This window comes from Staurois parvus, unplaced genomic scaffold, assembly GCF_062004578.1.
Source record: "Staurois parvus isolate SC_StPar_1 unplaced genomic scaffold, SC_StPar_1.0 ptg000025l, whole genome shotgun sequence".
In the NCBI taxonomy this organism is placed as follows: Eukaryota; Metazoa; Chordata; class Amphibia; order Anura; family Ranidae; genus Staurois; species Staurois parvus.
Genome location: NW_028317821.1, coordinates 9796695 through 9824348, shown reverse-complemented (window position 1 = coordinate 9824348; position 27654 = coordinate 9796695). Strand labels below are relative to the sequence as shown.

General features: G+C 44.6%; 1 protein-coding gene across 1 annotated transcript in view; it reads right to left on the bottom strand.

Annotated features, from left to right (window-relative positions):
• STAB2 (stabilin 2) overlaps positions 1 to 27654 on the bottom strand; it is a 197896-nt gene that overhangs the window by 145318 nt on the left and 24924 nt on the right. Inside the window, exons 5-8 of the mRNA XM_089651824.1 lie at positions 22556 to 22625; positions 18725 to 18820; positions 17431 to 17550; positions 14389 to 14585 (exon numbers count right to left, since the gene is read on the bottom strand). Coding sequence (XP_089507950.1) covers positions 14389 to 14585; positions 17431 to 17550; positions 18725 to 18820; positions 22556 to 22625 — 483 coding nt within the window. The remainder of the gene's footprint in view (positions 1 to 14388; positions 14586 to 17430; positions 17551 to 18724; positions 18821 to 22555; positions 22626 to 27654) is intronic.

The window sequence follows — 27654 nt, the reverse complement described above, 5'->3', positions numbered from 1 at the left end:
AACGTTACTTAGGGACACAGAATTGTTACTCAGGGACAGACAGAATTGTTACTGAGGGATACAGAATTGTTACTGAGGGCCACAGAATCGTTACTTAGGGCCACAGAAACATTACTTAGGGCCACAGAATTGTTACTTAGGGACAGACACAGAATTGTTACTGAGGGACACAGATTTGTTACTGAGGGCCACAGAATCGTTACTTAGGGACAGACACAGAATTGTTACTGAGGGCCACAGATTTGTTACTGAGGGCCACAGAATTGTTACTTAGGGACAGACACAGAATTGTTACTGAGGGCCACAGAATCGTTACTTAGGGCCACAGAAACGTTACTTAGGGCCACAGAATTGTTACTTAGGGACAGACACAGAATTGTTATTGAGGGACACAGAATTGTTACTGAGGGCCACAGAACCGTTACTTAGGGCCACAGAAACGTTACTTAGGGCCACAGAATTGTTACTCAGGGACAGACACAGAATTGTTACTGAGGGACACAGATTTGTTACTGAGGGCCACAGAAACGTTACTTAGGGCCACAGAATTGTTACTTAGGGACAGACACAGAATTGTTACTGAGGGACACAGAATTGTTACTGAGGGCCACAGAAACGTTACTTAGGGCCACAGAATTGTTACTTAGGGAGAGACACAGAATTGTTATTGAGGGACACAGAATTGTTACTGAGGGACACAGATTTGTTACTGAGGGCCACAGAAACGTTACTTAGGGCCACAGAATTGTTACTTAGGGACAGACACAGAATTGTTACTGAGGGACACAGATTTGTTACTGAGGGCCACAGAAACGTTACTTAGGGCCACAGAATTGTTACTTAGGGACAGACACAGAATTGTTATTGAGGGACACAGAATTGTTACTGAGGGCCACAGAACCGTTACTTAGGGCCACAGAAACGTTACTTAGGGCCACAGAATTGTTACTTAGGGACAGACACAGAATTGTTATTGAGGGACACAGAATTGTTACTGAGGGCCACAGAACCGTTACTTAGGGCCACAGAATTGTTACTTAGGGACAGACACAGAATTGTTACTGAGGGACACAGAATTGTTACTGAGGGCCACAGAACCGTTACTTAGGGCCACAGAAACGTTACTTAGGGCCACAGAATTGTTACTCAGGGACAGACACAGAATTGTAACTGAGGGATACAGAATTGTTACTGAGGGACACAGAAACGTTAATTAGGGCCACAGAAATGTTACTTAGGGCCACAGAATTGTTACTCAGGGACAGACACAGAATTGTTACTGAGGGATACAGAATTGTTACTGAGGGACACAGAACCGTTACTTAGGGCCACAGAAACGTTACTTAGGGCCACAGAATTGTTACTTAGGGACAGACACAGAATTGTTACTGAGGGACACAGATTTGTTACTGAGGGCCACAGAAACGTTACTTAGGGCCACAGAAACGTTACTTAGGGCCACAGAATCGTTACTTAGGGCCACAGAAACGTTACTTAGGGCCACAGAATTGTTACTTAGGGCCACAGATATGTTACTCAGGGACAGACACAGAATTGTTACTGAGGGATACAGAATTGTTACTGAGGGACACAGAATTGTTACTGAGGGCCACAGAAACGTTACTTAGGGCCACAGAATTGTTACTCAGGGACAGACACAGAATTGTTACTGAGGGATACAGAATTGTTACTGAGGGACACAGAACCGTTACTTAGGGCCACAGAAACGTTACTTAGGGCCACAGAAACGTTACTTAGAGCTACAGAAACGTTACTTAGGGCCACAGAAACGTTACTTAGGGCTACAGAAACGTTACTTAGGGCCACAGAATCGGTACTTAGGGCCACATAATCATTACTTAGGGCCACAGAAACGTTACTTAGGGACACAGAAACGTTACTTAGGGACACAGAATTGTTACTCAGGGACAGACACAGAATTGTTACTCAGGGACATAGAATTGTTACTGAGGGACACAGAATTGTTACTGAGGGACACAGAATTGTTACTGAGGGACACAGAATTGTTACTGAGGGACACAGAATTGTTACTGAGGAACACAGATTTGTTACTGAGGGACACAGAATTGTTACTGAGGGACACAGAATTGTTACTGAGGGACACAGAATTGTTACTGAGGGCCACAGAACTGTTACTTAGGGCCACAGAAACGTTACTCAGGGACACAGAATTGTTACTCAGGGACAGACACAGAATTGTTACTCAGGGACACAGAATCGTTTAATTAAAGAGTATGTCAGACAACATGCAGAGGAGTGGCAGAGGAGGCAATGTTTTAGGAGCGAGCAGACGTGGCAGCAGAGGAAGGGGTCGAGGCAGCACTATTCGCAGCCAGAGGCCAGTGCTCCCGGTGTCATCCAGCGGTCGTGTCTCCACCGACAACCCTGCCGTCATCGATTGGTTGGCTCGGTCGTCTTCCTCTTCCCAGGTCACCTCTGACACCTACAGCCAACGGTCGGTGGGTACGTCAGACACAACCGTTAGTTGGCATGGCCCGGGAGCAAGCCCACTGAAATCACGTGTCCTCTACCTGCCCCTGTCCTTTGGTGTTCCCTCACCAAGCGAAGTATCGCATGCTGTGGGCTCAGCCCCACTGTACAGTAAGGAAGAGCTAACAGAGGGCGGTCAGGAACGGGGGGAGACATCCGCCTCTTCAGCAGCCAGGCAAAGAAGTAGTGGCGAGGAGAGTGGCTCGGTAGCCGGTCTAGAGACAGGTCTGTCTCCTGACCCACACGCAGCCGAGGGGGCTAGTAGTGAGACCCTAATTGATGATAATGAGTCTGATCGCACTTGGCAGCCTCGTCGTCATCAGGCTATTGCTTCCGCATCATCAGGAGAAGAGGGTGGCGGCTTGGCAGCGAGCAAAACAGTCGGTGGGTTGCCCAGGAGGCAGCAGGGTCGCAGCAGTGTCAGTGGAGGCAAACGGCCACGGAGTACAGCACCAGCTCCACTGCAGCCTACCACCACGGCCAGTAGTGGTGCCGGTGTGCACAGAGGAAGCAGCAGTCAGCCAGTGAGGAGTATCGGGGGCAAAGTTTCCTACTCGGCGGTGTGGCAATTTTTTGTCAAGCCGCCCGAGGAAGTAAACGTAGCCGTATGTCGACTATGTGGCCAGAAAGTCAAGCGTGGCCAGGGGGCCCATGTTGGGACTACAGCGTTGCGGCAGCATATGCAGCGTCGCCATTTGGTGGCCTGGGAAAACCGTGATAAAGATACGGCGGTTCTGCCCGCCCCAGCCCCAGCTCCATCACCCGCTCCGTTACTTGCTCTGTCACCCGACGTCAATCGCCCTCTATCAGCCAGTCAAGGCTCCAACACCTCTGCTGAGGGGAGTTGTCGCTCGTTGGCATCTTCCGCTCGTTCAGATGCTCCTTCTCCTGCTACTCCTCTTCACGGATTCCGTCAGCAGTCTTTCTTGGAATCCGTTTCCAAGAGACAACAGTTTGCGAGCACGCACCCGACGGTGCAAAAGCTGAACGTCCTCCTGTCCAAGTTGCTGGTGCTGCAGTCCCTCCCTTTCCAAGTGGTGGACTCAGCAATTTTCCGAGAAATGATGGCTTGTGCCGCGCCGCGGTGGAGAGTGCCAAGCCGTCATTTCTTCGCCAAAAAGGCAGTGCCAGCCCTGCATTCACATGTAGAAGAGATGGTGGGCCAGTCTTTGAGCATGTCGGTCTCTGCCAAAGTGCATGGCAGCGCCGACGTGTGGAGCTGTAACTACGGTCAGGGACAGTACATGTCATTTACGGCCCACTGGGTGAACGTGGTGCCGGCACAGCCGCACCAGCAACTTGGACAGGTCACGCCGCTTTTGCCTCCACGTTTGCACGTCCTTGGTCCACAAAAGATGTCCGCCTCTACCACCTCTTCTTCCTTCGTGTCCTCAGCCGCCACCCCCGTGCCAAGTCCCATTACCCGACCGGCATATCACATGTGCAGGGCGCAACGGTGTCACGCTGTGCTGCACCTGGTATGCCTTGGCGAACGTAGTCACACAGGGGAGGAACTTCTCAGTGTAATGAACAGAGAAATCGACAGATGGGTGTCTCCGCGCAAACTGAAAATCGGAACCATGTTGACCGACAACGGAAAGAACATGGTGTCTGCTCTGCGTCAAGGAAGGTTGTGCCATGCGCCATGCATGGCTCACGTGTTCAATCTGGTTGTCAAGCAGTTCCTAAAATCCACCATCCCACTGCAAGACATCCTTAAAATGTCACGTAAACTTTGCATGCATTTCAGCCATTCCTACACCGCAAAGCACACCCTCCTTTAGCTGCAGTGGCAGAACGGAATTCCACAGCATCGCCTGATCTGCGACGTTGCAACAAGGTGGAATTCAACCCTACACATGTTAGACCGCCTTTACGAGCAGCGAAAGGCCATCACCGATTTCCTGATGTTACAAGCGGATAAAGGTACTCCCCTGTGTAACTTCGATGTCAGCCATTGGCAGCTCATGCGTGACACCTGCCGCTTGCTCAGGCCCTTTGAGGAGGCCACGCTATTCGTGAGTCGGCAGGACTATGGGATGAACGACGTCATTCCTCTGTTGCACGTCCTGGAACAAATGCTGTTAACAATGGCTGGTCAGGGTGCGGTAGACGTGGCGCACAGATCTCAACGCCACATGACCCCTGTGGGGGCAGGACAGGAAGAAGAGGAGGAGGTAGAGGAGGACATTTGTGCTCAGGAATTATTGAGTTAAATGGGTGGTTTTTCCACTCAGCGGACAGGAGTGGAGGAGCAGGAGCATCTGGTAGAGGAGGAGGAGGAGGAGACAGAGGACCCAGACGCACCGTGGCAGTATGCTGTGGAAATGGAGGCAGGGAGTCCCTCGCATTCCTTGGCACAAATGGCCCATAGCATGCTCGCTTGCTTGTGTAGCGACAGCCGAATAATAACCATCAGACAGAGGGATGACTTTTGGCTGTCCACCTTGTTGGACCCTCGCTACCGTTCAAAAATGGTGGCCTTTTTCACACCTGCTGAGAGGGAGGCCAAAATAACGTACTATAAAAACCACCTATGTAGTCAGTTGGTCTCTGCCTTTGTGCGCCAACGTCCATCCTCAGACACTGTGGGCCCTGTGCACTCGCGTTCCGCTGCCATGGCAGCAGGGGAGGGGTGGGGTGGTAGGAGCAGTGGCAGCTCCACCAGCAGCGGCTGCCTCAGTCTGCAGTCGATGATGAGTAGCTTTCTTCACCAGCGCAGTGAGGAAACTACTAACCAGCCGCAGCAGCAGCAGCATCAGGTGGACCTGGAGCAGGACCTCAAACAACAGGCTTGGGCCTACTTGGACAGCACCCTGCCAACCGAGGTAGACAATCCCCTTGACTACTGGGCAACGAAACTTGACCTTTGGCCCCAACTAGCTGAATTTGCCCTTGAAAGGCTGTCATGCCCGGCCAGTAGCGTGGCATCGGAGCGCGTGTTTAGTGCGGCAGGAGGTATTGTAACTCCGCGGAGGACACGACTGTCCACCCAAAGTGTGGAGAGACTCACGTTTGTGAAAATGAATCAGGCGTGGATTAGTCTGGATTTCAAACCACCAGTTCCTGACACAACTGACTAAATCCGCCATGAATCATGCCCCTGCCATGTGCCACTTTCAGGTCTCCTCACACTGCTGGTGTGTTCAATTTTTTGACATAGGGTGCTGGCAGATTACGGGCCTCCCATAGCTGCTGCCAGGCCCCTAATCTGCCATGGGCCCCTATACCGCCTCCTCATGCTGCTGCCAGGTCCAGAGTCTCTCATGCCATGTGCCACTTTCAGGTCTCCTCACACTGCTGGTGTGTTCAATTTTTTGACATATTGTGCTGGCAGATTACGGGCCTCCCATAGCTGCTGCCAGGCCCCTAATCTGCCATGGGCCCCTGTACCGCCTCCTCATGCTGCTGCCAGGTCCAGAGTCTCTCATGGGTCCCTGTACGGCCTCCCATTGCTGCTGTCTCCATCGCCACACTCTGCCATGTGCCACTTTCAGGTCTCCTCACACACTGCTGGTGTGTTCAATTTTTTGTCATAGGGTGCTGGCAGATTACGGGCCTCCCATAGCTGCTGCCAGGCCCCTAATCTGCCATGGGCCCCTATACCGCCTCCTCATGCTGCTGCCAGGTCCAGAGTCTCTCATGCCATGTGCCACTTTCAGGTCTCCTCACACTGCTGGTGTGTTCAATTTTTTGACATAGGGTGCTGGCAGATTACGGGCCTCCCATAGCTGCTGCCAGGCCCCTAATCTGCCATGGGCCCCTATACCGCCTCCTCATGCTGCTGCCAAGTCCAGAGTGTGTCATGGGTCCCTGTACGGCCTCCCATTGCTGCTGTCTCCATCGCCACACTCTGCCATGTGCCACTTTCAGGTCTCCTCACACACTGCTGGTGTGTTCAATTTTTTGACATAGGGTGCTGGCAGATTACGGGCCTCCCATAGCTGCTGCCAGGCCCCTAATCTGCCATGGGCCCCTATACCGCCTCCTCATGCTGCTGCCAAGTCCAGAGTGTGTCATGGGTCCCTGTACGGCCTCCCATTGCTGCTGTCTCCATCGCCACACTCTGCCATGTGCCACTTTCAGGTCTCCTCACACTGCTGGTGTGTTCAATTTTTTGACATAGGGTGCTGGCAGATTACGGGCCTCCCATTGCTGCTGCCAGGCACGTAATCTGCCATGGGCCCCCGTACCGACTCCTCATGCTGTGACGTTGCAACAAGGTGGAATTCAACCCTACATATGTTAGACCGCCTTTACGAACAGCGAAAGGCCATCACAGATTTCCTGATGTTAAAAGCGGATAAAGGTACTCCCTGTGTAACTTAGATGTCAGCCATTGGCAGCTCATGCGTGACACCTGCCGCTTGCTCAGGCCCTTTGAGGAGGCCACGCTATTCGTGAGTCGGCAGGTTTATGGGATGAACGACGTCATTCCTCTGTTGCACGTCCTGGAACAAATGCTGTTAACAATGGCTGGTCAGGGTGCGGTAGACGTGGCGCACAGATCTCAACGCCACATGACCCCTGTGGGGGCAGGACAGGAAGAAGAGGAGGAGGTAGAGGAGGACATTGGTGCTCAGGAATTATTGAGTGAAATGGGTGGTTTTTCCACTCAGCGGACAGGAGTGGAGGAGCAGGAGCATCTGGTAGAGGAGGAGGAGGAGGAGACAGAGGACCCAGACGCACCGTGGCAGTATGCTGTGGAGATGGAGGCAGGGAGTCCCTCGCATTCCTTGGCACAAATGGCCCATAGCATGCTCGCTTGCTTGCGTAGCGACAGCCGAATAATAACCATCAGACAGAGGGATGACTTTTGGCTGTCCACCTTGTTGGACCCTCGCTACCGTTCAAAAATGGTGGCCTTTTTCACACCTGCTGAGAGGGAGGCCAAAATAATGTACTATAAAAACCACCTATGTAGTCAGCTGGTCTCTGCCTTTCTGCGCCAACGTCCATCCTCAGACACTGTGGGCCCTGTGCGCTCGCGTTCCGCTGCCATGGCAGCAGGGGAGGGGTGGGGTGGTAGGAGCAGTGGCAGCTCCACCAGCAGCGGCTGCCTCAGTCTGCAGTCGATGATGAGTAGCTTTCTTCACCAGCGCAGTGAGGAAACTACTAACCAGCCGCAGCAGCAGCAGCATCAGGTGGACCTGGAGCAGGACCTCAAACAACAGGCTTAGGCCTACTTGGACAGCACCCTGCCAACCGAGGTAGACAATCCCCTTGACTACTGGGCAACGAAACTTGACCTTTGGCCCCAACTAGCTGAATTTGCCCTTGAAAGGCTGTCATGCCCGGCCAGTAGCGTGGCATCGGAGCACGTGTTTAGTGCGGCAGGAGGTATTGTAACTCCGCGGAGGACACGACTGTCCACCCAAAGTGTGGAGAGACTCACGTTTGTGAAAATGAATCAGGAGTCGATTAGTCTGGATTTCAAACCACCAGTTCCTGACACAACTGACTAAATCCGCCATGAATTATGCCCCAAACATGTGCCACTTTCAGGTCTCCTCACACTGCTGGTGTGTTCCATTTTTTGTCATAGGGTGCTGGCAGATTACGGGCCTCCCATAGCTGCTGCCAGGCCCCTAATCTGCCATGGGCCCCTATACCGCCTCCTCATGCTGCTGCCAGGTCCAGAGTCTCTCATGGGTCCCTGTACGGCCTCCCATTGCTGCTGTCTCCATCGCCACACTCTGCCATGTGCCACTTTCAGGTCTCCTCACACACTGCTGGTGTGTTCAATTTTTTGTCATAGGGTGCTGGCAGATTACGGGCCTCCTATAGCTGCTGCCAGGCCCCTAATCTGCCATGGGCCCCTATACCGCCTCCTCATGCTGCTGCCAGGTCCACAGTCTCTCATGGGTCCCTGTACGGCCTCCCATTGCTGCTGTCTCCATCGCCACACTCTGCCATGTGCCACTTTCAGGTCTCCTCACACACTGCTGGTGTGTTCAATTTTTTGTCATAGGGTGCTGGCAGATTACGGGCCTCCTATAGCTGCTGCCAGGCCCCTAATCTGCCATGGGCCCCTATACCGCCTCCTCATGCTGCTGCCAGGTCCACAGTCTCTCATGGGTCCCTGTACGGCCTCCCATTGCTGCTGTCTCCATCGCCACACTCTGCCATGTGCCACTTTCAGGTCTCCTCACACACTGCTGGTGTGTTCAATTTTTTGACATAGGGTGCTGGCAGATTACGGGCCTCCCATAGCTGCTGCCAGGCCCCTAATCTGCCATGGGCCCCTATACCGCCTCCTCATGCTGCTGCCAGGTCCACAGTCTCTCATGGGTCCCTGTACGGCCTCCCATTGCTGCTGTCTCCATCGCCACACTCTGCCATGTGCCACTTTCAGGTCTCCTCACACTGCTGGTGTGTTCCATTTTTTGTCATAGGGTGCTGGCAGATTACGGGCCTCCCATAGCTGCTGCCAGGCCCCTAATCTGTCATGCGCCCCTGTACCGCCTCCTCATGCTGCTGCCAGGTCCAGAGTGTGTCATGGGCCCCCGTACCGACTCCTCATGCTGCTGCCAGGCCCGTAATCTGTCATGGGCCCCCGTACCGCCTCCCCATGCTGCTGCCAGGTCCAGAGTGTGTCATGGGTCCCTGTACGGCCTCCCATTGCTGCTGTCTCCATCGCCACACTCTGCCATGTGCCACTTTAAGGTCTCCTCACACTGCTGGTGGTTTCCATTTTTGTCATAGGGTGCTGTATGGCCTCCCATTGCTGCTGCCTCCACCGCCACACTGTGGCTCCACACTCTGGTTTTGGCCCCGTGACTGCCCAAATGAGTGAAGTGTGCGGTGATTCTAAGATCGACGGCACTCATCTGCATGTCATACTGACTGTCAGTATTATTTCTCTTCCCCAGCAGACTCCAAGGGCATTTAAATTAAAGGTACAGTGTTCTGCACTAATATAAAGGCTCTCTGAAGCCTAGAAACACCCTTTTATTAGTTAAATTCGCAGCGAATATATTCGACTCGAATCGAAATTTTTTCACGAATTCGCCGAATCAGTCGAATAGAATTTTTGAATACTTCGCTCATCTCTAATAATAATAATAATGTGTATATTACTTCATCCACTTGACCTTATCTGCTAGAATATATTTAGATGTGTACAAATTTGCTTGTGTTTATATGCTTTTATAAGCATGTAGGCATAAAATAATTCAAAATATTCATCTTAAACACAGAATAGGTACATTGGCTTTAATAGAACTGCCTTCAAATAAAGAAAAAAGAAGCCGTATGGATCTGAAAGTGCTATTATTTCACCCGTAGGCACAAGCACCTAAAATGTTACTAAACCCATGACCCTGCATTCACTATATCTGGTCTCCCACAGTACACACAACATGGAAATGCAATTATTTTAGTAAATATAAATGGCTAAAAACCTTTTCTCATCAGCAGTTAGAGCTGTCTTGTAGGAGGAGATTTCATTCTCCCCTGATTGTCCTAAGAGGCTGCAGGACCCCTAACCCTATGTCTAGACAATGCTGATTGGTCCTTTTGCTGTTCACATGCACTCTCCCAAGAAAAAAAAACTCTCTAGCAATACACACCAAATTTAGCATGTGCTGCTAGTCCTCAAAGCTCTGTCCTATCAGGAGATGATTTGGGGACAGTAGAAATAGGAAAGGATCGGAGAAGAGAGGATCAAACATCCTTTTTACACAATGTGAAGGAATAACCCCTTAGGTTCCACAGTGAGTGTAACAAGCATGCTTTACTGCATATACAGACTGATTTTACAGTTGAGGGTTTAGTAGTTTAAGTCAAAACTTGTACCTAGGATTTGGATAGAGTCTTGAGGGGTTAGAATCACTGTCAGGTTTTCACTGCATTTTGTGTCTAAATCAGGGAGATTTGCTCTCTCTGTCTTTATCACCATTGTCACTAGGGTAAATTCAGCTGTCAGGAACTGAGAAATCTTTCAGTGGGGATGCTTGTTCCAAAAGATTGCTTCTCAGCCTTTTTCGCTAAGATCAAGTGTAGTGTCTGATCTTCTCAGTTTTTGGGAAGAGAATGCTGTCATCCCTAGCTAAGGGGGGTGCTGGTTAGTAGCTACTGACGTAATAGCATGGGCACTGGGGGAGGGATCCTTTCCTCCCAGGTTGAATCTGGCCTGGTATGCTAGGCTTGTCTCCAGCTATAGGCAGGCTCTCCTTAAGTGATAATGCATCCCTGGTAGGGATGGGGCTGCATTTGTCTGGTCAGGGGATTGGAGGGGCAAGTAGCTCCTGGTGATGTGCCTCCTGGGAGTGGCATCCCAGGGATGCCAAAAAAACACTATGGGAATAGGACCCCACTGAGTTTCACTGGCACTTGGTCATATCACTTACCGCTTGTTTTTTGCACTTACCTCTTGAGCCTTTTGGCTAGTCCAGAGCAATTTTTATATCGGTCAGAAGGCCTGCCTTGTGTAATGCACGTGCCTCTTTATTTATTTTTCACTTACTTATTGCACAAGCACTTGCACTGAACATGTGTGTTTGTTTTTTTTTACTCACAGAGAAGAAGAGTACAGGTTTCTCTGGGCCTGCCCTGATGTCAGAGAGAGGATCTGTGGCCTTCAGGCCTTTTTCCTCTTCCCATTGGGGGTCTCTCTTGGGAAGAGCCCTCAGCAAGTACTTGGAGGACTGGCTTCAGTAATCCCTGAAGAAGGGGGTCTTGTCTGGCTTTAAGCTAGTTGTCTTTGTCAGGAGCCTTGTGCCCTGGTGGGTTCAGGTGTTGAGGCATTTTCTTCGAAGCTTGGTCCATTACTGTACTCTCATGCACATTTTTTCTGTGTGCAGTGGTTTCATGGTTCACTTTTTTGTTCACAAGGATTTGACAAGCACCACACTGCGGAGCGCCATAAGGGCAAATTGTCTATCATCCCACTTCCTGTTGAGACTTCAGGGCAGAAAGTTAAAGAGCACTCTCGATCCAAAATGAAAAAAGTTTTGGTTCTAAATATACTTTAAATGTATCTCTTACTAAGGATCTGGAAATATAAGTAACTAAAAGCATGCCAAGATTTTCAGTGCACAAGCTATTTATACCAATATTTTTTTAGATTGAAATTCACAGAATAGAAAGTTCCTCAATAAAAGAAAATGGCAGGAGAAAGATACGGGTAGGGGTTGATTAAGCTAACTCTGCAGAGTCTCTATATGAAATGTTGTCGGTGCTCTGCTGATCTGATAGCACTCCTCTCTGACTTGCAAAGCAGCAACCTCTGGGGATCACTGGTATGAATGCCATTGATAATCTCATTTATACTAATTCTCTATGTATGAATGAGCTTGACGGTAAAAAAAACATTCATATGAATGTAGAAAGCTGAAGTTAGGACAATGGTGACTCACCACTGTACTCAGATCTATGAATGGATTTGGTTACAAACACAAATCCATTCATAAATGTAAATAAAAAGACATTTTTAAAACAGAAACAAAAAAAACTGTTATGCCCTTTCCATTTTTTCTTTACTTTTTTTGTTGTATTTTATTATTTGTGCTAATTTAGACAAACAAAATCCAAATAGCAACTTTCAAAATGTAAAGAAACATTAACATACTGAAATGGCAAAAGTTGCTCTTTTAAACACCTTTTCATCTAATATATCAGCTACTAAATTCTTAATTCAAAGCTAGGCAAACAATCCTTTCACTTTTGCCTAATCTTTGCAACTAAAAACTCCACTGTGACTGGCATGCATACTCTGCCTTTTGTTTTTGTCTCTGACCAGTCTAGTGTTCATTTTTAGCACAGGGAGACCAGAAGAGGCAGAGAACACACAGTACAAAGGTCCAATAACATCACTGTGCAGATTACATGAAAACCTGATTGGCAGATGTGGAGCTGCACAGTGATGCTGAGACAAGTTGCTGGGAGTGGGATCCCAGTTGCAGAAGCCAACACATTGTTGTTTGGGTGGGTTGCAGTTTGGCACCTTCACCCTGAGCACTGGATGGCCTTTTCCTGGCACTAGTGGATACCTTGTTGTATTAATGTATTTGTTGAACCATTTAGTTCTGGTTTTATATAAACATGTTTTAGGTGTATGCAGTGGTGTATTTAGGTTTTGTACTGCCCTAGGCAACACAAAAATCAGCTCCCCCTGTAGAGAGAGCCTGACATTGACCAACAACACCCTGTCTCCCCTCCCACCCGAGACAGCCTTCCACTACAACTGCCCCCCATACACCAGCCACCATCCCCCATGGCGAGAGAGAGAGACACTCACCTTAACAGCTCCAGACATCCCTGGGAACAGGAGTCGGGCTGTGCATACACTGTCATGAAACTTGCAGCCTCTCTCGGAACCCACCAAGTCCCCATGCCATGTGTGTCCCTTCTTCTATCCCTTCTCCCCTGAAAAATGCCGCCCTAGGCAAATGCCTTGTTTGCCTTGTGGTAAATACACCCCTGGGTGTATGTACCAAAGCCAAAGACTGGCAGCTAGCATTTTCAACAGGTCAGCAATGGCAGTATATGCATTTTTCTTAGCATAGCTTTCCTTGAAGCACTGCTCTTTTTATCATCTCTGTCAAGTTACTGTAAGACATTGTACACCCATCATCATCAGTATTATCAAATTTTCTTGAATAAGATTTTCTTATGTAAGAACATCTTATTCAAGAAAATTTGACAATACTGATGATGAGGCTTACTGAGAGGTGTGATAATGTTTGATCCAAATACCAAATAAATAATTGGATGGTGAGAGTTGTAGGGTGGTAGATGGCCTACTGTGACACCTGGACAAGGATTAGTTCATTCAGAACAATCCTATAGGGCAATAATGAATGCTTCTGTGGGAAGTTGTAGTTATCACAAACACTCTCCCCCTCACTTCAAGGGTTGAATGCTCATTATATCTAAGGGGTAGGTAGTACTTACCTTATCCTCGCTCCAGTAGGCTCCGGTGCTTTCCTCTTCCTTCCATGGCTCTGAACTGTAGGAAGTCCTTCTATGTCAACAGGTACAATGCAAGGGTATTATCCCTGCGTTGTATGTGAAGGAGGCAGGAGTATGGCAGCAGCAGGGGCGGACTGACCATTTGGAAACTCGGGCACTGCCCGAGGGCCCGGGGTCAGTAGGGGGCCCCATGAGATGCCCCTGGTTCCTTTTTCATAGGCTTTTTTGAGTTTGAGCAAGGACACAAGGGCCCCATGATCCCCTATTGCCCAGGGGCCCCATGAGTTGTCAGTCCGCCCCTGGGCAGCAGCCAGGAGTGTGTTAGACAGGAAGCTTCTCAGGACAGGTCGCACTGCTAAAGGGATCTTTCTAGAGTGAGGAAGTGTAAGCATTACACTTTACGCATGCACTCCCTAAACTGTGAGTAGATAGATTTTTTGTTGTGCCCAGAGTTAGGCTTTAAATGGGAAGCTGTCTACCTGTCTGTCATTCTTGGGGAGATTATGCCATTATATCAGGAGAGGCAGATACTGCATGTCTCACTGCATATCATAAGTAGAAAATGTGTTTACTGTCTTAAAGTATAACTAAAGAGAAAAGTTTTTTTAGTTTTCAATAGAGTGCAGAGGGATTAGAATGCTTGTCTGTATTAATTGCTGTCTATGCCCCAGTTAAGGAGATTCACCCTCTCTATTTGTCCTCTTTACCATTATCAATGAAAGTAAAGGCAATCCAAAATATTGGGTTGTCCCCAGAAAAGTAATAGATTTGAAATGGTTCAATGGGGACACTAGTTCTGGTGACCCGGGGGTCCCCAAGGAATTCCCTTAATTTGCAGGGATTTTCTCTCACTTCCTATTTGGCTATAGGACAGGAAGTGAAGGGAAATATCCGTAAGTTCTACTTTAAGTATAATGTTTTAGAGAAGCTATGTCTTCTATTGTATATTTTATCCAATCTTACCTGTCCAGGTCCATTATATTTACAAATTGATGATGCTGTGGGGCAATCTCCAAAGTTCTTCTGGCAGGGGTCAATTGGTAAACACACATTACCATCACCGTGGTAGCCCTCCTTGCATGTGCACATGTGTTTATTAGGACTCACATATGTGCAATAAGCTGCAGCATCACAGACTTTCTTCAAACATGGATTAATAGCTGAAAATAAAACAAATGGTGGGGGTCAGATGTTTTGATAATGGGGAATATATTTTACAGTTAGTAACAGTGGAGTGCAGAGAAGAGTAACAGCCAGAGCTGGATTTCCATCACAGGAACCTGTAGGCAGACTTTAGTGCTAAGACAGCACCATTCTGCTAGTACCTTTAAGAATGAGCATATTCCTATTTTACTAGTCCCAACTTGCTTGGAATATTGTGACAATGTATAAAAAATCTCATAAGAGATATCTTTATTTCTACTGATGCGAAGAAAAAAGGCAATAAGTATACAAGAAAAATTCACCTATAGACACAGGCCTTTCGTGACTAGTTTGGTCTTATAGAGCTGACATGTGAAATACAGGTGTACTTCGGTTTACGAACGCCTCAGTTAACATAATTTTCAGTTTACGAATGAAAATCCATTGAAAATAATGCCTCGGTTTACAATTTTTTTCGCAATATGAAGTGTATGTCGGTGCCGATTTTTAAATGCAATTGCCGGCTTTTTTTTTCTTCACTATAGCTCACAAAATTAGCTGTCACTTTGCCCGGAGCTAAAGGATAGTTTGTTTCTTTTACCTCTGGAAATGAACCAAAAGGAACATTGTTTCTTTTAACTCAGGGAAATAAACTAAAAAGAAACTTTCTTTCTTTTAGCTGGGGGGAAAGTGACAGCTGATACTCTGAGCTATAATGAAGAAAAAAAAAAATCCAGTAATTACATTTAAAAACCGGCATTGACTTATAGTGACAGCAACTTTTTTTTAACTTTTTTTCTGACCTCCGAAATGGATTAATTGGTTTTCAATGCATTCCTATGGGAACCCGTTTTGGCTTATGAATTTTTCGCAATATGAAACGTCCCGGAGAACGCATTAAATTTGTAAAGCGAGGTACACCTGTATATTGTCTGACATAGTAAAGTTGGCAAAGTTGGGTCAGAAATGTCCCTGCATCCTAATGTCATTTAGATGCTCAATTAATTAGCTAACAGATGAGACACTGTGGCAAGTAGGCTACTCCCTAAAAAGAACCTCAGATCCTATCTATTTTTCCCACTTCCCTCTTATCCCTGAAGTTGGGTTGTTCCCCAAAAGCCTACTCATAAACCCAGTGATTCAGAGGGAGCCACCTTTTTGCCACAGCATATCCAGTCCAGTGACGTCACCAGGGGGCTGGCTGTTCTTCATCAGAAGGGCAGACTCTCCATCACATCATTAGAGGGGCAGCTGTAAAAACCATCAATAGATAGCCACTCCCCCTGATGACCCTGGTGTACAAGCCCTCCTTGAACCCATAACATGGGTATGCTTGGAAGATCTTGACAACTGTTCATGTCATTCTGGCCTGGGTTTCGGGAAGCATTTTTGCCCCTCTCCCAAAAAAATATATATTCTGTTAGAGAAGGGGGGGCAGAAGTACATATGTTGTAAAGGTGTTAGGGATGGTAGAGTTCCACTTCAAAGTTAGGCCCCCCTCTGCTCAGTAGAAAGCCTTATGTACAATTTTATTTTTGTGCCCAGTAGAGTTACATGGATTTGGATTCTGAACATAGTAACATATACAATGACAGCATATTAAAAGATAAACATTAAGATGAAATTACACAGCAACCAGCCTTGCATTCAGAAATTCTTAATAGTACAGCCCTGGCCAAAAGTTTTGAGAATGACACAAATATTCATTTACCTGCAAGGAAACACATGCAGTCATCAATGCTTTGCACAAAAAGGGATTCACAGACAAGGATATTGCTGCTAAGAAGATTGCACCTAAATCAATCATTTATCAGATCATCAAGAACTTTAAAGAGAGAGAGGTTCAATTGTTGTGAAGAGGGCTTCAGGGCACCCAAGAAAGTCCAGCAAGTGCCAGGACCATCTCCTAAAGTTGATTCAGCTGTAGGATTGGGGCACCACCATTGCAGAACTTGCTCAGGAATGGCAGCAGGCAGGTGTGAGTTCATCTGCACAGTGAGACATTTGGAAGATGGCCAGGTGTCAAGAAGAGCAGCAAAGAAGCCACTTCTCTCCAGGAAAAACATCAGGGACAGACTGATATTGTGCAAAAGGTACAGGGACTGGACTGCTGAGGATAGGTGTAAAGTAATTTTCTCTGATGAATCCACTTTCTGATTGTTTGGGGCATCCAGAAAAAACCTTGTCCAGAGAAGAAAAGGTGAGCGCTATCATCAATTCTATGTCATGCCAACAGTAAAGCATCCTGAGATCATGTGTGGAGTTACTTCTCAGCCAAGGGATTGGGCTCACTCACAATTTTGCCTAAGAACACATCCATGAATAAAGAATGGTACAAAAACATCCTCTGAGAGCAACTTCTCCCAACCATCCAAGAACAGTGCGGTGATGAACAATGCCTTTCTCAGCATGATGGAGTGATAACTAAGTGGCTTGGGGAACAAAACATCAAAATATTCGGTCCATGGTCAGGAAACTCCCCAGACCTTAATCCCATTGAGAACTTGTAGTCAATCCTCAAGAGCCAGGTGAACAGGGTGTCAAGGGCTGCAGCCCTTTAAACTAAAGTATAAAATTAAAAACCTTCGAGCATGCAGGCTCTTAATGGCAGAAGACACATACAATGTCTCTTCTGCAATAAAATAAATCTACCTGCCTGCTTGCAGTGTTCTGTAGAATGTATACTGAGCTGTGCATGCGCACTTGGCCAATCGAGACAGGCAAAGACCTGTCTCATGTTATCCAAATAGTCAAACAGAATATAAATGTTTCAACCTTAACATTGACCAGTACAATACTCTAGTCTTTGTATTAAAATGTTCTTTATGCAGTTAACTAGACAACTGATAAAAGCAGCCTTACGTTCACACGTTGATCCTTTCTCTTCATAATTTGGTAAGCATTTACACTCCAGAGCACCTGAGCTCGACATTGCACATCGTTTGTTTCCTCTGCAATTCAGTACAGTACAGTCTGGTAATGCTGAAAATATACAACAAATGAATGCAGTGAAAGTGCTTCAAATATTATTATTATTATTATAATGCTGGATTTATATAGCGCCAGCAGTTTGCTCAGCGTTTTACAATATAATGGGAGACAGTACAGCAACAATACAGTTCAATACAAGAGGGATAGGAGGGCCCTGCTCCTTGGAGCTTACAATCTAAGAGGGAGGGACTGGTGGTACAAAAGGTAATAACTATATACATAAATATATAAATATGCAAAGTATTCTGTTAAGGCACCTACTGTATGTGCATAAGACTATTGTCATTTACTCTGGGTAATAGTACTTGTATTGGGAGATTAACAAAAATCTTGTGGCTACTTGGCCTATGCAGCTATTTCTAAGCAGACCAATTTTAAATAAAAAAATCAGTCAATCAATCTCTGATTTTTCCTGGCCAGTTGTTAATATTCCCCCAGAATAAGGAAAAGTCTTGATAAACCAGCACAAACTAAAAAATGCATTGTGGAAATGCAAAAACAGAGATGAATAGTCTTTGGAATTCACCTCTTTATAAGCTTCTGTACATTTCAGGGTGTATTTATAAAAAAAAATGGCATAGCAATTCATCCATTGAAGCTGCATGGAAATACATTTTGAGCAAATGGAGCAAAATTGAACATTCCCCTGCAATTCTAATTTGTGAATGTGGAAAATACTATATTATGACCTCTAGTTGGTGCTGAGGAGCATATTTAATTAGTGTAATAGTTATTGCCATCCAGTGACCACAATGTGGTATTTTCTGCATTCACACATTCAAATTGCAGAGAATATAGCTGGAGAACATTCAATTTTGCCCATTCGCACAGAACAAATTTAGGTGGACGAACAGCCAAGCAAATTTTTTTCTTAATGAATACACTCCTTGCTGTCCTAGATGTTACTCAGTAAAATAAACCAGTTTGGCTGCCGGATTTTGAATACAAGATCCCATTCCCACACATTACAGCATTATTTTCTGGGTCTAAATTATTAATATTATCTAAATTAACAGCTCTAGGTTACCTATTGCCAACTATGTTCAAGCCTACACTGGAAATTACATTTGGTAAACCAAATATGAATTCAAACACTTATTTTAGACATGTATGAGACCCGTTGTTCTTTAAATGACATATACAGTAGTTGTGTAGCTTTACTTACGCTGGTCACACTTAGGTCCACCATAAGCAGAGAAGCATAGGCATGTACCATCTCCATTAATCCCACTGTTGCAAATACCATGTATGCAATCACAGACTGGGAAGAAAGAACATAGTAGATTAGATCATCACAATTACACACAACCAGCTGGCATAAAATAAATAAGTAAGCAGTTGATTCTGGAAGAATGTCTGTTTTCTAGCAATCTTGCATGGTTTACAGCATTCTTAAAGTGTTACTAAACCCAGGACCCTGCTTTCACTCTATCTGGTCTCCTAAAGTACACACTACATGCAATTATTTTAGTGATTATGAACTGCTAAATACCTTTTCTCATCAGCAGTTAGAGCAGTCTTGTGACTTCTATCAGTGTTCAGCAGAGCACTGGTTAAAGTTTGTAGGAGTTTTCTTCTCTATGAGGATGCAGATATATGTAAAAATATATGTTAAAATTACTTTTTTATATGTTAAAAAAAATCAGAAGAATATATTTAAAAATATATATATTTTTAAAAATATATTTATTTTATATATATTCTTCTGATTTTTTTGTAACATATAAAATAGTCTTTTTAATATATATTTTTACATATATTTGTAAATGCATTCCAAAACTGTAGATTTGTATTTTTAAAGACATACAGTATATTTGAAATGTATTTTTAAAAATATTTTTCATATATTTTGTAATAAAAATGTATTTTAACATTATTATTATACAGGATTAATATAGCGCCAACAGTTTGCTCAGCGCTTTACATTATAGTGGTTGGCAATACAGTAACAATACAGTTCAATACAAGAGGGATTTGAGGGCCATGCAGTATATATATAATATATATATATATTGAATATGACCAAAATTGTAGCATTTCAAATATATGTCAATATATTTGGGAAGAATATTGAAAAATATATTTCAAATGTATTTTTCTTCCATGTGGGTAGCAATACACACCAAATTGAGCATGTGCAGAGCATCTCCACGCGATATGTCTTATCAGGAGATAAGAGGGGGACACTGGAAGAAGGGGAGGATTAGAGAAGTGAGGATCAAACAGCATTTTTTACACAATGTAAAGGATTAACCCCTTAGGTTCCACAGTGAGTATAACAAGCATGCTTTACTGCATATACAGACTGATTTTACTGTTGCGGGTTTAGTAACAATTTAGGAACAAGTTCTCTAAATATGCACACTTGCTGTGAATAGTGAAGCAGCAATACAGCATAATGCATTGCAGTACAAAATGCATTTCTTCTAGCTTTGAATTGCTGTGTTGAATTTTTCAGATCAGTGAGAAGGGGAAGACTAGGCTACAGGACATTTGACCACTGGGCCAATAATGATATAATAGGTTGGACTAGGGGCCCTGAGTGAAGATACTTCACTATTTAAACATCAATCAGAGCAGAACCTGCAGTCAGTGACATACAGTAACTGGAGATTATAAAGCTACCTGCTCCCCATTCAGAAATTCTGAAATCAAAGTATCTGGCTGAGGGAAATGTTCCAGTCCAAGCATGACATTCTAAGATGCAGAAGAGAAGATGCTGAGAGATACAAAAAGGTGTGTCCCAGTAAACCATGTCCTTTAGGCCCCATTCACAATTTAGCATTCCATGAGTGTGCGTAAAAGCAAGCAATTTTGTGCGCATTTATCAAACGCGTTAAAAATGTCTGCTGCGTTTGTGTTGCCATTCATTGTTAATGGCATCCCAAAGGCTGCAAAAAAGATGTGCATTTGTCAAAAAAAAAGTCAAACGTGGCAAAACGCTCAGTTAAACATCATAGAAAGCTTGATGCTCAAAAAGTTACATGAGCTATTTTGCTGAGTGCATAGGGCAGCCCATTTAAATGAATAGACTCCCCTATGCATGTGGCACAAAAACGCACACAAACGCGGCACGATTTTATGTGTTTACAGAAACACAAACTGTGAATGCAGTCTTAGCCTTTCACCATGCTCACCAATGGTATTTTATTAAGTATTTAATTGGTATTGGTATTTATTTAGCAAGCCATGGTACACTTTGTGTAGTGGACTTTCTTTAGCCCATATAAATCTGTCTTTACCATGAAAGCACCAGTGTTTGGCCCCCAAGGACAAAGGTCCCCAGGCCTCTGCCACATGAGAGATACGCTCTTTTAAATAGATCTTAAATGTTTGACTGAAGCACTCCAAAGCTGGAGCATTGGCATGTGTTATACCTTGCGTTATTTGTAATTATGTACTGGGCTGAGCATATTATTATAGCAGTTTGTTGGCTGCTTATCTATGTAGATTTCACATTTTAATGTCATCTATGGTGATGCAGCAGTCCAAGTGACAAAATACTATATTCCTGAGAATCTATTGCCATCTTGTGGTAAAATTGTGACATTACATCTATCCATATCAGAGGTAGCCAGGTTATCAAAACACACACATACGTAATAAGAAACTACAGTAAGCTAAATGTAAATATTGTAAGCACTTAAAGCAGAAATCTGGGAAATTATTTTTTTTGCCTGTGCAGTGGGTTTATGCAGGCACTGCATGGGTTAAATGCTTGTTTTGTTCTATGGGAGAGGACACTGAAGGTATACAGTACTCATCTGACCCACCGATCCTCCCCTCACAAGACTAGTCCTTTTGGCTCCTTACCCTCCCCACAGTCTAGCAGTCCTGTAAATGGACTGTTCCAGATGTCAGCACGCTCAGTGTGCGCTCTACAGACAGGAACAGTACACCGCTGGACCGTGGGGGATCGCGGTTTTCCATAGAATCGGCAGGTCAGGTGAGTAAGAGCTTTGTCCTCACCCCTAGAACAAATTAGCAGCTGATCCATGCAGTGGAGGCACAACTCCACTGCATAGTAAAAAAAAAAACATTTAACCAGAATTCTGCTTTAAGGCTAATGTTTTTCACACTATACCTGTGAGTGTGCATGGGGGCAGCCATTTTTGCTCATTACATATGAAATATGCAGCCTATGATTCCTATTTAACACTACTGACCTGTGCTCTCTACTCAATGAGCCTGGGTTCACTCTATAGCGGTGTGCGGGAAATAGCATGTAATTTGGACAGGAATATCACGGCATTCCTGTTCAAATCATATGTGATTCTTTGCAGTGCGTTTTGAGCCCATTCATTTTGTCTGGGCACCTGCATTTTTTGCCACACCAGAATCAGATCACATAGGCACGGCAAAAACACCTATACAATCTGATTCCTGTAATTGCACTGTGTTTTGCGAAGTGTTTTGGGGTGTCATTAATTTGACACTTGAATGAACTGTGATTTTAATGCGGTGCGGGAAACACACAGCATTCACTGCATTTTCCGAACCGCATATATGTGAACCAGGGCTGAAGATCTCACCTGTCTGTAAAAAACAGATTATGATCTGCAGTCAGTAGGCAAGGACGCTAGTCATATTTTCTGATATACAAATAGCCAATAAAGAGAGCATTTACAAATCTAATTATCAAAAACAACTCTCTATTCACTGCAGGTCTCACCCCTCTGTAAAAAAAACCAGACTCTTATCTGCAACCAGTAGGCAGGGATGTTAGTCATATTATATGATAGCCAATAAAGAAAGAATGTTTCAAATCTACATATTAAAAACAACAATCAAAATATTTAATAGCAAGCCAATAATAAAGTCAAAACTGCTTTCTGTAATAACTATTAAAAATGTGCATCTCCAGAAAACACATTATAATTTCCCTTTATATTGTGTGTATTGTAAAGTTAAAGTACTGCCTGAGTGACAAAGTACACATTTAACTGAGAAAATTGTAAACTGGCTTTTTAAAGGCAAAGCTGTGCCTCTGTCATACCAGATCGGCAGTCCGGACCATACGAGTCATCATCTGCGCATTTCTCACAGTTTGTTCCACCAAATTTTTCCTAAACAAAGTTGAAAAAAAGATTTACATGCTTACTATTGTTTAAATCATGCATTCTTGTATGTGTACCTAAATAAAATACCAATGAATATTACTCAGACAATTAGTTGTATGTCATTGAAAGAAGAAAACATAAGCACGGCCACTTCACTAAAGCCTAGTACAAACTATTAGAAAACTGAGCAAATGATCATTCGCATTTTTCCATGTCCTTGTCCCATGTTGAAAATTAGAATGCCTAAAATGCTACGAGACATCTCAACTGACAGAGGACATGTAGGTATTTCCGGTCTATGTCTAGTCTATGGTTGTACTTTATATCCAGTCACGTGTGGACTAGCTCATTTGATTTTTACAGGAGAATACTGTACTAATTAAATAAATATTGGATGTTAAAATAACTAAGGCTACTTTCACACTGATCTGCCGCAAAAATGCAGCAAAAATGCATAGGCATTTTTACCGCATTTTTTAAAGGACAAGTGACTTAAAACTGCATCCAAACTGCTTCTCAGAGCATTTTCCAGGCGTTTTTCAGACATTTTCCATTGATTTCAATGGGAAGAGGCATTTTAGGGCGTTTTTCTTGAACCTTTCAGGTGCTTTTTTTAATGCAAAAACACTTGAAAAACTCCTCAGTGTGAAAGTAGCCTAAGGCTGCTTTCACACTGAGTATGTCAAGGGTTTTTGCATTACAAAAAGCGCCTGAAAAGCTCAAGAAAACTGCTTCTCTATGTATATAAATGTATATCTATGTATGTTTTCACACTGAGGCGTTGCGCTTGTGGTGCGGTGTAAAAACTCTTGCTTGCAGCATCCTTTGGGCATGTTTGGAGACTTAAAAAAAAGCTCCAAAAATACCTCTTCCCATTAAAATAAATGGAAAACGCCTGAAAAACGATCCTGAGAAGTAGTTTTGGTATCCTTTAAAAAACGCTGCAAAAACACAGCAAAAGATGCAGTAATAACGCAGCAAAAATGCCTACGCGTTTTTGAGACATTTTTGCAGCGGATCAGTGCCTAAGGCTGCTTTCACACTGAGGAGTTCTTCAAGCATTTTTGCATTACAAAAAGCGCCTGAAAAGCTCAAGAAATCTGCTTCCCTATGTATATGAATGTATATCTATGTATGTTTTCACACTGAGCTGTTGCGCTTGCGGTGTGGTGCAAAAATTACTGCTTGCAGCATCTTTGGGGCATGTTTGGAGAGTTAAAAAAAGCCCCAAAAATAAATGGAAAAACACCTGGAAAACGGCTTTGAGAAGCGGTTTTGGTGTCCCTTAAAAAACACGGCAAAAACACAGCAAAAAATGCAGAAATAATGCAGCAAAAACGCCTACGCATTTTTACAGTGGATTAGTGTGAAATTACCCTAAAGTTGCTTTCACACTGAGAAGTTTTTTAAGTATTTTGGCATTAAAAAAAACACCAGAAAGGCAGAAGAAAACTTCTTCCCTGTGTTTATGAATGTATATCTATGTATGTTTTCACACTGAGGCGTTGCACTTGCGGTGTGGTGTAAAAACTCCTGCTTGCAGCATCTTTGAGGCATGTTTAGGGAGTTTAAAAAAAAACGCCTCAAAAATACCTCTTCCCATTGAAATCAATAACTGCCTCAAAAATGCTCCAAAAACTCACCACACATGTGGGAAGACCTTTAAAAAGGCACATGATGTGAAGGGGGGAGCGCTAACGCTTGAAAAATGTTTGAAAAAGGTCTCATGCAGTGCACTTTACAAAATGCTCCAAAAACACCTACAAAATGCTCCAAAAACGCTAGTCACTTTTCAAGCATTTTTGAGGTGAACCAGTGTGAAAGCAGGCTAACTAGAACAATTTTCAACATGCCCCTTACCCTAGGTTCACATCGTTTTCTACAGCGTTTTGCAGAAACGCAGTACAGTCCATTTAACATGATTTCCTGATGATGGAACACATTCACATCTCCGCGTTTTCACCCGGTGCATTTTTTGTAAAGAGTCAGGGTCTTTTTTGAATGCAAAAAGTTGCATTTTTGTTTCTGTAGACTTCAATGGAAACGCTGCAGAAAAGCATGCATTGCGTCTTTGCTGCGTTTTTGCGTTTTAAATCTGCCTAGCAAGAAGAAAAATTTTAAAAAATGAAAAAGATCCTGCAAAACGCAGCAAAAATGCAATGCAGAAACAGCTCAAATGCAACCTGCATAGGTGTGAACCTAGCCTTATGGAATTTTCATTTGAACAGTCAAATTTGGATCTCTAAAGCAGTGTACTACTGAACAGAAAATCGAAGATCAGTCTGAATTCAGATATTTTTATCCGATTTTCTAATAGTATGTACTAGGCCTAACTTAAAGCAGCCTTGTTGCTTCTCTCTACACTTTGAGGCAGCTGTACCTTGTAATGTAAGAGGATGAATACTTTCCTTTCGATGGCATGTCTATTTTTCACTCTTTTGCAGAGCGAGCTGAACTGCTGCTATCAGACACTTCAGGGTGTGTCGGATAGTGTGTCCCCTCCTGGGTGCTGTGGTTCTTCCCATAGGCTGCGACATCTCTACAGGAACAAGCGGCCATCGAGAAAAACAATGGTGTCCAACGTGGGCAGAAAGTGGATTTAATGGGGTTGATTTAGTAAGACCAGAGAGTGCAAAATCTGGTGTAGTTGTGCATGGCAGCCAATCAGCTTCTAACTTCAGCTTGTTCATTTAAGCCTTGAGAATAAAACCTGGTAGCTGATTGGTTTCTATGCAGAGCTGCACCAGATTTTGCACTCTCCAGTTTTAGTAAATTAACCCCAATGCCTACTGGAGAGGTAAGTATTCAGTGTTTTCTATAACAGGATGCAGCTGCCAAATAGCCCTTAGGCTGGCCATAGATTATCCAATTTTCTTGAGATTTTTGGTTTAGATTTACCAAAAACCATATAATATGAGGTCAAACCTCAGCTACACTTTCAATTGTATCCAATTAGGCAGGCTCTTGCACTACACAGTTGAAGGTAAATCTAAAAGAAATTGGACAGAACATTTTATAGTGTATGGTCATCCTTAGAGAAGAACCAGGTTTTCTTTAATCCATGGCCCCGCAGTCTTCCTTCCCACTGGTCCCAGACGTGATGACTAATCCCTCAAAGCTGATCTTCTTCCTTGGTCTTGTTGCCACCACCACTCTTGCAAATATCATCACTCCTGCTGTAATCAGTGCAGGACCAGGGTCTACGTTATCAGGGTAGGATGTGGCTGCTGGTAGGTGTGCTAGCTCATATTCCCGCATTGGAGAGTGGAGAAATAGCCTGCAGACTGTTGTAAGGTGAGTATTAGTGTGCGGTAAATCATCCTCAAGATAAATGAGTAATATCATCTTCATCACCTGAAGGGGGATCATGATTATTTACTCACTGCCTGGAGGCTTTAATGTAAACATTGCAATAGTGCAAACTATGTACTCAAAAACTTCAGCTAAAATGTACATTTGTAGGAAATTTACATTGTTCCTTACAATTTTAAATGGTTGTAAACCCTCACATATACCCAGTGAAGTGACTGGCCTCATGCGATACACTAAGATGAAACAAGTCCTCCTACATAAGTTGTACCTGTTCATCTGCCAATCCCTCCACTGGCTTCCACTCGCCCAACAAATAAAATTCAAAATACTAACAAAAACTGTCAAAGCCATTCTCAACTCTACCCCAGCTACATTGCCAACCTGGTCTCAAAATATAAACCAAACTGCTCTCTTCAATCCTCCCAAGGCCTAATGCTCTCTAGTTCCCATGTCACCTCCTACCATGCTCACCTCCAGGACTTCTCCTGAGCTTCTCCCATCCTATGGAACTCCCTACCCCAATCTGTCCGGCTGTTTCCAAATCTATCCACCTTTAGACGATCCCTGAAAACCTTTCTCTTTAACCACCTCCCGCCCGCCATATAAGTTAATGACGGGCGCAAGGCAGTTCTCTCGTTCTGGGAGGACGTCATATGACGGCTCCGGGAGCACGCAGCGCGGCGATCGGCGGTGCACTGTGTCCCTTGGACACAGCGGATCACCGATCAACGGAAAGAGCCGAAGATGTCGGCTCGGTCATGTAATCAGCTGTGTTCAATCACAGCTGAACACATGTAAATAAGGAAATGCGGGTTATTGGCATTTCTCTCCTCACGAGCTGTCACGCTGACAGAGGAGAGCCGGTAATCGGCATTACTCAGAGGGGACATGTACACTGATCATCAGGGCACTGATGATCAGTGTGCCCTGATGATCAGTGTAGCCCCAGCAGTGCCACCTGTCAGTGTCCATCAGTGACAGCTGTCAGTGCTCATCAATGCCACCTGCCAGTGCCCATCAATGCCACATATCAGTGCCCATCTGAGCTGCCTTTCAGTGTTACCTATCAGAGCCAGTCAGTGCCACCTATCAATGCCAGTCAGTGCTACCGCTACCTATCAGTGCGCATCAGTGTTGCCTATCAGTGCCGCCTATCAGTGCCAGTCAGTGCTGCCTATCAGTGCTACCTATCAGTGCTGCCTATCAGTGCCATATATGAGTGGTGCCTTTCAGTGTCCATCAGTGATGCCTGTCAATGCCCATCATTGCCACCTACCAGTGCCTCCTCATCAGTGCCCATCAGTATCACCTATCAGTGTCCATCAGTGCAGCCTAACAGTGCCCATCACTGCAGCCTCATTAGCGCATATCAATGAAGGAGAAAAATCTCTTATTTGCAAAATTTTATAACAAAAACGGAAAAAAAAATTTTTTTTTCAAAATTTTCAGTGGTTTTTGGTTTGTTTATCAAAAAATAAAAAACCCAGAGTTGATTAAATACCACCAAAAGAAAGCTCTATCTGTCCCAAAAAAAGATAAAAATTTCATATGGGTACAGTGTTACATGACCGCGCAATTGTCATTCAAAGTGCGACAGCGCTGAAAGCTGAAAATTGGCCTGGGCAGGAAGGGGGTATAAGTGCCCTGTAGGTGAGTGGTTAAAGAGGCCTATCCTGTTTCTACCTAGTAAACCGCCATTTATTTCTCCCATCAGCTCATCCCC